The 13,276-nt window shown below is 37.2% G+C and overlaps 1 protein-coding gene across 1 annotated transcript; it reads left to right on the top strand.

Annotated features, from left to right (window-relative positions):
- The first annotated feature begins 4,374 nt into the window (after nt 1–4,374).
- Nucleotides 4,375–8,188, top strand: LOC110019499 (BEL1-like homeodomain protein 1). The gene is given in 6 exon segments (XM_020717177.1): nt 4,375–4,880; nt 4,882–5,506; nt 5,668–6,047; nt 6,147–6,207; nt 7,033–7,483; nt 7,486–8,188. Coding segments are annotated over 6 exon segments (1,941 nt in total). The 5' UTR covers nt 4,375–4,776; the 3' UTR covers nt 7,806–8,188.
- The last annotated feature ends 5,088 nt before the right edge of the window (nt 8,189–13,276 follow it).

Below are 13,276 nucleotides of genomic sequence, written 5' to 3'. Positions count from 1 at the left end.
AACCCTTATCACGTAGTCATAAGATGACGAGCCGTTCACGAACAAAGAGTCGTTTTAACAACTCTTATCACGTAGCCATAAGATGTTAGGGATTGGGGAAAGATTTAAAACATCATTTGAATCTAATTTAATAATTTTTATTCTATTTTCTTCATTAATACTTTTAATTGATTATAAATCTTTGCAACCTTGTTGTCAATTAAAATTTTTAAAAATACTACTCGTCAAAGAAATATATATAATTGATTAGTAGTATTTCGAGCCAAAACCAGCCGAACATGAACGAGCGAACAAATATTTGTTCGTGTTGTTCGTGTTCAGCTCGTTAACTTAGCGAACGAGCCGAACACGAGTTGTTTGTATACAACCCTATTTGCAAACTTATAAAATCTCAAGTTTTAATTAGAAATAATACTTCGTCTAATAAAGTTGACCTGCACTTGAATGTCATCATATGCTTAACTGAATTTCAAAAAGTGTTCCAAATTTAAAAATGCCAAAGGTATAAGATTAGTTAGTTTCAAATTTTGTTATGGTTAGTTAAGCATCAAAATCAGTGCAGGTAATTGGCTTTAGGGTCCCAAAGGTTCAGGTAAGAACAGATATTTCGGTTCATGTAAGAATAAATTCAAATTGTTATATAGAGTTGTTACTAACTTGAAAATTGATGGAATTATGGACAATCATTAAAGCTTGAAGCTATGTATTGCGAATTTTTTTCTTAAATAAAAGAGAAAAATAAATGCATCATCTGTACAAAAGAGCTAAGAGAATAAATACATTTAAGAATTGGATAGCATTTAATTAAAATAAATAAATGATAAAAAGAGGCATACACCCCAAAAACCATATAAGGAAAGCTAGAGCCGAACGGGTGGGGTTTGTTGATGAAATCAAGTCATTAAGCCGCTTTTAGAAGCTTTTGGTGCTCAATTAGAAAGTAAAATGAATTTTAAATTTGACATGCTTTTAGTCAAATCGAGTGTTTCACAAGATGAGTCAAACATGTAAAATATCAATCAATTCTAACCGTGTTAAGGCACTTAAATGTCCACAAAATTTTATTCAATCACGAGAATCTCTCGGGATCATCTGATGAAGATGTTCAAATTCCTTTCATGCTTATAGAGCCCAAGATAGACCACGGACCGAGGAGGGAAACCTAGAGCTAGAGCTACACCAGGAAAAGAAAGAGTCAAATTCTAATATTATTCTTGACTGAAGAACAAACGAAAATTTTTTGCTCTCGTAGTTTTGACCACCATTGACGACCGCTCGTTGACCACCATCGACCACTATTTTCTCCATCTGCTCGTTAATGTTGATGAATCATACAGTATAATATGCGACCAACTATGACCTATGAGGTCTACAACACATGTAGCTCCTAGTTCCTGCATTTATGGTATGTAGACATTATTGTAGCTCACCACTAAAGCCTACGTGACCAACTACGACATATGTTGTCCACAAATCATACAACTCCCATAATGACATCTGTGGACTACAAACATTATCACAACTCACCACTATGTCCTATGTAACTAACTGTGGCATATGTAGTTTACAACTTTTGCATCTCTCTATTATGTCCTCAACGGCCAACTTATGCTCCTGACGCAACCATCTACGATGTTCATGGTCAATTATTACCATGACTTTCAAACACAGTCTCTATGACCAAAGTGCACTACAACCACTATCTACACTCACTATCTACAACATTCACAACTAGCTATTGCCTTCATAGTAGTCAACTACAACTTTTGTGCCAAATTACAACTATTATTGTTAAACTACCATTGTATACCAATATTGTAATTTCGCCTTTTAATTTGAAACCAGAGTGAGCATATAAACTTAAATTACATAGTGAATTATTTTGAATGAGCTAAACCCCGTGATTTTTTTTCTTTTCTAGAGTTTTCCACATAAAATTTTAGGTTTCTTCTTCTATTTAACTTTATATTATTTGTGTGTATGTTGGATCTTGTGATACACTGAAATAATAATTTATTACTCTACTTCTGTGGATTTTTAGGCAGACATCAACTATGATAGCCATAGTTGGAGGCTATAACAATTATATAGTTGGCAACATAAACCATATCTGTAGAAAGCTATCATAGCAGAACTAGGGTGATCAAAGTCATAGTTGGTGGAAATAATAGACAACAACTACTGATCAATGATGATCTTTGGTGGTTGATGACGATATTTGGTTATCGACAGTGAACTATGGTGATAGGCCACACTTGGGTGGCTGATGAACTCAGCTCACTTATTTCTTCTCCTCCTCCCTTCAAGTAAGAAAATGAGGACATATTTATAGCTTTTAAGAATGCCCCTTTGGTAAATTTAGCAAATTTCCCAAAATATTTCATCAGACTATTCGCATTGATTCCCTTAATTGCAGATACTTCATTCAACATTTAAGTGTCTTAATGACCTCTAAATTGAATGATATTGCTCTCATTTGATTCTTCTTATCGATATGCTTGATTTGATTATAAGCATACCGAACTTTGATAACTAGCTCTAATGGCGACTATCGTGAAGGTTCATTCACGAAGGCAATTGTTTTGGGCAAAATCGAGAGGGTAGTTTCTATATAAATGGATAAAATTTTTAGGAAAAAAAAAATTAGATGTTAGATATATAAATACAAAAGAATTGGGTAGTTTCTATATAAATGGATAAAATTTTTTTCCCAAATGTTCCCCCCAGACATTTTTACCGCTGACAGTGGTCTATTGTTGTACGTATGTAAATACGTAAAAATTTGGGAGCATGTATGTAATTTCAAGGTGAGAAAAATCTCAATGGTGAAGTCCCACATCCGGGCATTGCCAAACATTTAATTAAGAATCCATTATAAATATAAAATAAAATGGAGCAATTCAGAAGCCGTCAGCTTTGCCTATTGGTAAAATTTGTAAAGCAAAAATGTTATATTTTTTCTCATTGTTCTAAAAATATTTAAAATAAGAAAATAATAATTTTTGAAATTTAATTCGAGTTCAAACACGAGCTTTATTAATGCAAATGAATTCAAATCGAGCTGATCACGAAAACACGAGCCGAAGACATCAAGAAAATATTCTAAGAAGCCAAAACACAAAAGAACTTTGGTATCGCTCGTTTACACCCCTATTTACAGTTAATTTGTATAGAGGTTCATTTAATTCCCTAAAGTTAAAAAAGATAACTAAAATTATGGGATCATCATTAACATTTAATATAACTAAATTTTATATATCTCTACTGTGTTTTTATTTTAACAAACAAAATGACTAAAAATGCACCATCATTTTTAACATGTGCTTTTCTATTTAACAACCGATTAAATAAGCCCACAAATAAAAAATGCATGATTTATAAAAAGCAATTAAAAGCTAAAAACAATTTTGCGTGCATCAAATTTTTGCCATGAACATGTACTAAAAAAAACAATACATTTACCTACAAGCCACCCAATTCATATATATTTACATATCTACCTTTTAAATTTTTATTTTATATTTATACCACTCAAATCTGTATAAATATACAAAAAAAAAAAATCATAAATCGTGAATCCATAGAACTCATAAATCGTAAATCACCTGATCTACAGTCCCGATGTATTTCGATGGGCCCCACCTAAATTTTTTTTTTATTTTTTTTAAAAAATGGCCCCACCTAAATTTTTTTTTTTTTTAAAAAAAAATGGAAATAATCCTGTATGGAAATAATCCTGACCCTAGATCACCGTGATCTACGGCCAGGATCAGACACCGCATGCAGAGATGCATGCGGTGTCCGCACGCAATAATTCCTCCATAACGGGACGGGATATTTATGTAAAGTTCGTCGACGTATGGAGATGTAATACTGGCCTTTCGTTTTTTACGAGAGCAATATCCTCCCCTTTCTATTAAAAAGAAAGGGAAGGAGGGGGGGATTAGAAAGTTTGGATAATGGCAGTGAGAATGGCTTTTTTCCAGGCCTATGCGGACAGTGCGTCTTTTATGTCATTTCTTTTTTTCCCTTTCAGTTGGGAGGAAAGATATAGGAGTCTGACATGAGTCTAATATAGCCTCCATTATATTGTTTTTTTAAACTCTCTTTCCTTCTCAGATCTGCCTCCTTCGCGAAGGGAACGAGATAGAGAGAGACAGACAGGGAGATCTATGATCAGTTCTATGTCGTTGTAAGAACTCCTAAGAAAAAGGAAGAAAAGGAGAGAGAGAGAGAGAGAGGAGCTGGTTTTCTATTATACAAATCCCCCTCGTCCCCCACGTGATCTTAAGCTTCCATCCATGCTTCAGGTATCTCTCCAAACAAAAAAGTAATCTTTCTTATTTAATTTCCCCCCCTCACCAAGATCTCTCTCTCTATTTCTCTTTCATCCCTCCCCTTGCTCTCTCTCTCTCTCTCTCTCTCGAAAGCCATGCAGGCCTCTTCTTCTCATCATGGAATCTTCAAAGCCTTTAGCTTTCAAGATCCGCTGTCGATCTATTGGAGCTGTTGTCTTTCGCTTCATAGACTCTGCTTGAGAAGATTATCTCTCTTCTTTGCCATCTAAATTTAGCCTTTTTAATTAATGTTCTAATAATAATTCTGATAATTGTTCATCTTAATTTTCAAGTTCTCATAATTTGAGATCCTTCCTGTTGCTTTCTGTTACAGAAGAATTTTTTTCATCTCCACGACAAGCAGAATTAAAGCCACCGCACAGTCGTACTACTACTGCTACTAGCTTTTTACACTAGAGGCAACTCTTTTGTGAGCTTGATGGCGACATACTTCCATGGCGCTTCTGAAATTCACCCCGATGGTCTCCAAACCCTATACCTGATGAACCCCGGCTACGTTGGTTACTCCCCCACCCGGCGCCCCGGCGGCCGCCAACATGGTCTTCCTCAACTCCGGTGGTATCCCCTCCCTCAATCCAATAAACCTCTCTCACTCCTCTCAATCTAACCACCAACAACAGCACTTTGTCGGAATTCCCCTCCCCCCGCCGGCAGAAAACACCGTTAGCCGCTTCCACTACAATCTCTGGAGTCCGGCGCCCGGAACCAATCTGATGAACCGCGGTACAACTCAACAAGGCTTATCGCTTAGCCTCTCTCCGCAACAACCGCCTCCATATGGTACTTACCGAGCGGAGGCTGAGGTTTCAACGCAAGTTCATGAGATGAGTAGTCTTGCCGGCGAAGATAGCGTGAAGCTCATGGGGACAACAGGGCCGCCGGGAGCAACAGAAATCCAAAGCGTGCTGATGAATTCCAAGTATTTGAAGGCCGCGCAGGAGCTGCTTGATGAGGTCGTGAGTGTCGGCAAAGGAGCTCGCGCAGAGACTTTGAAGAAAAATGGCGAGAAGAGTCCGATGAAGAGTAATAAAGAGTCGGATGGGAAGGGTGAGGGGGAATCAAGTGGGAAACGTGAAGTGGATCTCACGACCGCTGAGAGACAGGAGTTACAGATGAAGAAAGCCAAGCTCGTTGGTATGCTTGGTGAGGTAAGTAAAAGCTCCAATTCTTTTATTAATTCTAAATTTAAAAAAAAAAAAAAAACTACTATGTTGCATTATTGAAGTTTTCAAAACAGAGAAATTTTTTATAGATAAAAATAAAAAAAAAAAACGCCATAATTATCTAAGTCCTCTTCTGTTGACTGAAGGTGGAGCAGAGGTACAGGCAGTATCACCATCAGATGCAGATAGTTATCTCATCCTTCGAAGCAGTGGCCGGCCATGGTTCAGCAAGGACATACACGGCACTTGCTCTGAAAACCATTTCGAAGCAATTCCGTTGCCTGCGAGACGCTATCTCCGGACAAATAAAGGCGACGGGAAGGAGCCTTGGAGAAGAAGATTGCCTTGTGGGAGGAGCGAAGTCCATAGGTTCAAGGCTGAGACTCGTCGACCATCACTTGAGGCAGCAGAGAGCCCTTCAGCAGCTGGGCATGATGCAGCATAACGCTTGGAGGCCGCAGAGAGGTCTTCCCGAGCGCGCAGTATCCATCCTCCGTGCATGGCTCTTTGAGCACTTCCTTCACCCGTATGGAATCCATTTCTTGTCTGGCTCTTCTCTGCTTCTGCGCAGATTGTCTCTTGCGTTTCTGTAATTTTTTGGTGTTTGTGGTGAAAAATTTTGCAGGTATCCGAAGGACTCAGACAAGCTCATGCTCGCAAAGCAGACAGGGCTCACCAGAAGTCAGGTGCGGTGTTTAACTTTGCATCATTAAAAGAATTTTAAATAAATAAGGGTTAAAGGTAGCCGTGACATTTTCTTTTATTTGGAAAGATTTACCTCAATTCTTATGTATTTACATACCCAATATCTAAATTTCATTTTTTACAGATATATAACATTGTAGCTGCATGAAATTGTGTATTTTATTTTTTTAATTATAATAATATTATTTTTGGGGGTGGTTTAAATGTAAGAAGCAAATTTAGATGATGGATATGTAAATACATCGGAGTTAGGTGGCATGTATGTATTATTGGTTATTTATTTATTTATTAACTGTAGTTGTTTGTGCGTTAACATCAACAAATAATAAATAAAATCATACGTATTAAATTTTTTTTTATGGAAAATTGTAAACTACTCTCTTCAATGTCTGGGCAAAATGGGGAGTGATTAATTGCAGTGAAACATATTATTCACACGAGTTGATTGATAATTTATGAAAGCTCTCATTGAAATTATGCTCAGAATGCTCGCAGTTCTAGACATTTAATGAACATTGAAGTGCGTACTGCGGTAAGTTCTTTTGATATTGATGATAGGTTGTGAGAATTTAATAAATTGGGATTTTTATGAGGATTTATTTTTTCAAGCAGAGAAATGCTTTCCTACTAACATATAATTAGACAAAAAAGTCCACCTTTTTTTCTTCTGAAACAAGCATGCCCGGCCATTTATTACTATTTCAGTTCTTCTTATGGTTCCAGGAACTGAAATCTCATAAAGAGTTCATTAATTCCGTAAATTGATTAATTAAGCCGAGAAGCTCTAATTAGTTATGCCATTGCAGGTCTCAAACTGGTTCATAAACGCGAGGGTTCGTCTCTGGAAGCCGATGGTGGAGGAGATGTACGTGGAGGAGATAAAGGAACAAGAACAGCTAAAGGCGGAAGAGAAGAGCAGCTACAGCGAAGCCAACGAGGACTCAGCTTCCAAAGCAAGCAGCCAAACAAAAACAGAGCAAGCCACAAGCTTTACATCCAAGCAGCAGGACAAATACAACGATCCAAAACCTTCTAATTCTATCGCTAGCTCGGTGACAAAGTTCAGAATATCTCAGAACCATGATGAAGAATGTCTGATGCAGCCATTTGTGAAGAAGGTGAGGAACAATGAAACTCTGCATCTCAACACCTTGCCGCATTCTCTGACGTTGGAGATGAAGCCGGAGGAGTTTAGCAACCGGGAACTTCTCATGAAGTTTATGGAGGCGAGGAGCGGGGGAAATAACGAGCACGCGCTGATGAAGGGAACCATGGGGGAGGTTTCAACGCATACGCCATTGGAGACATTGGGAGGTTTGACGGAGAGCAGTTCACTCCGAGCTTTCATGGTAATGGTGTTTCTCTAACTCTTGGACTCCAGCACTGTGAGTCTCTATCGTTAGCAGGAACAGAGCCGCCATATCTGTCCAACGCGAGCATTCCGATAGGAAACGAAGCCAATGCGTTCTGCAGCTTGAACAACAATCCACAGGCTTCTCACCCTTCGAATGGCTATGAAAGCATTGAGATTCAGAACCGGAAGAGGATTGCAGCTCAATTCTTAGACTTTGTAGCATGAAGCCTCTGCACTTCTTAATTAGTTCTTAGTTACAGAGTATTAATGGGGGTGTTTATGAAGTAATTTGATTGGAGGAGAGAAGCTAGTCATCAAGCAAACCTTCTCTTTTGGGCCTCCAACTCCAGACTTTGGTGTTCATTTCCTTCGCCTCGTGGGAGAAGAGGGAAAGGAGTGGATATAGTGTAAAGAACGAGTAGCTTGGGTTATAGTTTTATACTTCATAGAACCATTTGTGCTTGAAATTTAAGTAGATAAGGGTGAGTTTGAGTGGTGAAAATCTAGGGTGAGTGTATATTGTTTTAGACTTTTGGAGAATTTATAAATATAATGAACTTGCAATAATTTTATATGCAGTTAAATAATATGAAATTTGGCTTCGTGCATCATCTTCTTCTGCTTTTAAACTGATTCTATTATTTTTCTTAAATTAGTTTGGATTTTTTGTTTAGTGATGATACTTCTTGACGCCTAGGTGATCTAACACATGAGCTTCCATCACAGATTGTATGCATTCTATATAAATTAGGTTTCAGCTCTATCGTGTGCTCGTAAATTTATGGTTATAAGGTGGTGATAAGTTAGCATGTACGGTCTCTGTACAAAGATCCAACAAAGAGAAAAAGGTTTTCATAGGAGACATTGGAGTTTTAATGTAAGAAAGTCAGAAATAGAAAGAAATCACAAGGCTTTAACCAATTGAAATCATTCCAATAATATACGTCATTGGTTATAAATCATGTTGGTAAGCAAATGTGAATTAAATAGAAAAAATTCTATGATGGAAGTTCGGTAAGTCTCGCGGCACTATGGTTATCTTTTATAATAGTCTGCATTACTTTCTTTTTTTTTTTTTTTTTTCATCAAGGAGATGAGTCAAGAGAACAAGAGATCTCGTATAATTTTTGTGTAGATGATATTTACATCCATCCTATCAAAGATCATGTGCATTTGATATTGTACTAAGGATAGGCAACAAGGCTGACAAATATGTCAAAAACATGGACTGGCTTTATAAGCGATGCGTCAGTATTATAGTAAATAATATTGATTGATGAAATTTGTAATAAGACAATCAGAATTTAGCATCAAAGATGATTATGGGTCTGTTTGTCGCAGCTGCGGCTTAATAATATGTTGTTAAATAGCAACTGATGTGCATAAACTGTTGTCGATAAGACGATTGTCTTTTTTTTTTTTGCAGTTTGAAAACAGTTGTGTTGCAGCTGTTTCTGGACAAATAATCATTTTACCCCTATACAAAAATGTTGTTTGCAACATAACCAACACCCCTCTACAACCTCAGGACAAATAATCATTTTACCCCTATACAAAAATGTTTTTTGCAACATAACCAACACCTCCTCTACAACCTCACACCACCACCACCACACCACACCACACCACACACCATCACAACCACACCAAGCTCTAACTCTACAACACCACCCTCATACCACATACCGACAAATCCACCTCCACAACACACATCACTTTTACACCACACCATTGCCTATCATACCACGTACCAACAAATCCACCTCCATAGCACACATCACTTTTACACCACACCATTGCTTATATCGACACCACCTCCACAACCACACCAAAACCTAAAACCTACAACAGCGTATCCATACATAATACCAACAAATCCACACATGTCACATCACCACCTCAACAGAATATAGAAACTTTATACCACACCACTGCCTACCCATCACCCCACACCACTGCCTACCCATCACCTTCACACCACACACCATCACCTTAAACACCACACATCATCCACCACTGCCTACCCATCACCTCCACACCACACACCATCGCCTTAAACACGACACATCATTACTTTCAGAATACAACACAAAATCCATCATTTAGTGAAACCACCGCAAAATTACCACCATCGCCAAATAGAGTTGTATAGTACAACCAAAGAAAACACATTTGCATTCAATTAGTTTCCAGATGCAACCACCACTACCACCAAATTTTGAGCAACAACCAACATCACATCACAACCATTCAAATTTATAAACCTGATAGCGAATAGGGAACAAGGATGATCAAATCAAAAATATAACTGAGAGACCAATAAATTGCAAAATCTAGCAACATAATCCAACCAACCAAATCCATCAACCTAGTAGAGCACCAAAAAGAGAAATCCATCAACCGCACAAACTTAAATCCATCAACTGAAATTCACTCAAATTCCAACATCATAGCACAACAAACGGAAAACATCAAAGCATAACAAAGAACATAAATTTTCAACCCTAAATCAAAATGCCTCAATAGAAGGACGTAGAGAATACCATGGCAACAATAGAGATCCAATGATCCAAGAAGATCGAGAGACAAGCTCACTACAACTATCACCAACCAGCTGAAGAACAGAAGGCAGAGGGAGAAGAGAAGAGAAAGGAAAGAAACAACCCACATATCGAAGAGGATCAATAGATCCAATTTTTGGGCAAAATTTGTGAGAGACGAGAGAAGGGAGAGCGGGGACAAAAGCAATTGCAAGAGCTTCTAGCTGGGTAAGACAGTAAATGAATTGCAAAGAAACATTATGCTTTCCCACAAACGTAGCTGCACCGCTTTAACAAATTATCCACCACACCACACCACACCACACACCATCACAACCACACCAAGCTCTAACTCTACAACACCACACTCATACCACATACCGACAAATCCACCTCCACAACACACATCACTTTTACACCACACCATTGCCTATCATACCACGTACCAACAAATCCACCTCCACGGCACACATCACTTTTACACCACACCATTGCTTATATCGACACCACCTCCACAACCACACCAAAACCTAAAACCTACAACACCGTATCCATACATAATACCAACAAATCCACACATGTGACATCACCACCTCAACAGAATATAGAAACTTTATACCACACCACTGCCTACCCATCACCCCACACCACTGCCTACCCATCACCTCCACACCACACACCATCGCCTTAAACACGACACATCATTACTTTCAGAATACAACACAAAATCCATCATTTAGTGAAACCACCGCAAAATTACCACCATCGCCAAATAGAGTTGTATAGTACAACCAAAGAAAACACATTTGCATTCAATTAATTTCCAGATGCAACCACCACTACCACCAAATTTTGAGCAACAACCAACATCACATCACAACCATTCAAATTTATAAACCTGATAGCGAATAGGGAACAAGGATGATCAAATCAAAAATATAACTGAGAGACCAATAAATTGCAAAATCTAGCAACATAATCCAACCAACCAAATCCATCAACCTAGTAGAGCACCAAAAAGAGAAATCCATCAACCGCACAAACTTAAATCCATCCACTCAAATTCCAACATCATAGCACAACAAACGGAAAACATCAAAGCATAACAAAGAACATAAATTTTCAACCCTAAATCAAAATGCCTCAATAGAAGGACGTAGAGAATACCATGGCAACAATAGAGATCCAATGATCCAAGAAGATCGAGAGACAAGCTCACTACAACTATCACCAACCAGCTGAAGAACAGAAGGCAGAGGGAGAAGAGAAGAGAAAGGAAAGAAACAACCCACATATCGAAGAGGATCAATAGATCCAATTTTTGGGCAAAATTTGTGAGAGACGAGAGAAGGGAGAGCGGGGACAAAACCAATTGCATGAGCTTCTAGCTAGGTAAGACAGTAAATGAATTGCGAAGAAACATTCTGCTTTCCCACAAATGTAGCTGCACCGCTTTAACAAATTATCCAAATTGTGTTTTCAAGCCGCACCATGGTAAATAAGTCGTGCCAAACGGACCCTAAATGGTCATGGTCAGACAATCATGGTTCTATGATGGTGGTAGCCCAATGGTGATAGTGGTTCAATAATAGTGATGTGGTGGTCGTCAAGCAGCATTGATTTGATAATAGTCGTCAAGTGGTGGTGCTCTAACCATGATGCACAAGTGACAATGATCCAACAATATTAGACATTACTAGTGATTCAATAATAGTGGTTAGGAGACAATAGTCCCACCTTGGTGGTCAAATAATAACAGTAAAACGATATGGTCGAGCAATATAAATCTAATGATATTGGTCATATAAATTTCAAGGATTCTTAAGACGTCAAAATTCATCTCTATTTCCAATCTATATCTCCCTTCGTGTTAATATTCGTGTTAAGGGTGGTCCATTTATAAATATTAGAAGTTTTCATCAAAATATTAAAATCTAAAATATACCACTTGATAGCTAGAATAATTTTCTTGATTATAAGATATTCTTTGACTAGTTGATTGTGTTAATAATATTAGAATTAATCAATCTTAGACTTTCTTTTTGAGATGCTCAATTTAGTTATAAGCAAGTAAGATTTGAAGATCATCTGTCTCATTTTTCTCAATCATTATTCAAATGGTTAATTTAGGCTATTTTGGATGTTATTGGGTTTGTCTCTTTGGGTCATACAAATTGACTTTGATTATGTTGAAATCAAAGTCCGAGTGATCGTGAACTAAGCTCTAGAAGTTACATATCAATATTCATGTTTAATCAAATAAATTTTTCGAGAGCGAATCGGTTTCCTCTTTATTTTTTTAACTTCAATGTCTTTAATTATTTGAAAACATAAATCGAGTCCTTCAAATTATTTATGTTCTAAGATTACAAAATTGAAAATTTAATGAATGTCAATGTGAATATTTTCTCGAGATCATTAACTAAAAAAAAATGTCAACAATCATAATTTTTTATTTTGCTAGAATTTACGCATTGGTTGAGACAAAAAAAAAAATAATAATAATTTAAATTGACTCTAGGGACTTGGTTGGATTTTAAGAAAGCATTAAAAAGTGCCCCCGATTAAAAAAAATGCCAAAAAAGGCTAGCCCAAGCTCTGTTTCATACCAAAATGTATTTATGTGATCAAGCGCCCAGAATGACTAGCCATTTACAAGCCACAATGATAAGCAAATTTGTTTCTTAAAATATGAGGATCCAAAGGCCCAACACTAGATTTGCAAACATGAACCCTCATAGTGCTCACCCCCTTTTAATTTATTATTTTTTTTTTTTTTTCAAAATTTTCTTTCAAAAATCTTTTAAGAAATTAGTTTTGCTCCCAATAATTCTAATTAACTTTAGAAAAAATTCTAAATTTTCATTTCCTCCTATAAAAATGATAGTTTTAAAAGCCATCGAAGACGACCTGATTTAACTGTGAATTAGTACAGAGTTCACTTTAATTAATATTAAAAATCACCCCAAACAACAGACTGGCCGTAACTATTTTGAACCTTTGGTTCGACCGTCAAACTAGAGAACTGATCTGAGCTCTGAAAAATTGGTTGGTTCTTTCTTGAGTTAACCCGAAATAAAAATAAAAAAGTGAAACTTATCCCCGATATAGTGGTTGATGGTGTAGATTCTCACCGTGTGATCGTTCGAATCATCC

Source organism: Phalaenopsis equestris, unplaced genomic scaffold, assembly GCF_001263595.1.
Source record: "Phalaenopsis equestris unplaced genomic scaffold, ASM126359v1 Scaffold000060, whole genome shotgun sequence".
Taxonomy (NCBI): Eukaryota; Viridiplantae; Streptophyta; class Magnoliopsida; order Asparagales; family Orchidaceae; genus Phalaenopsis; species Phalaenopsis equestris.
This window is presented reverse-complemented; position numbering and strand designations above follow the sequence as displayed.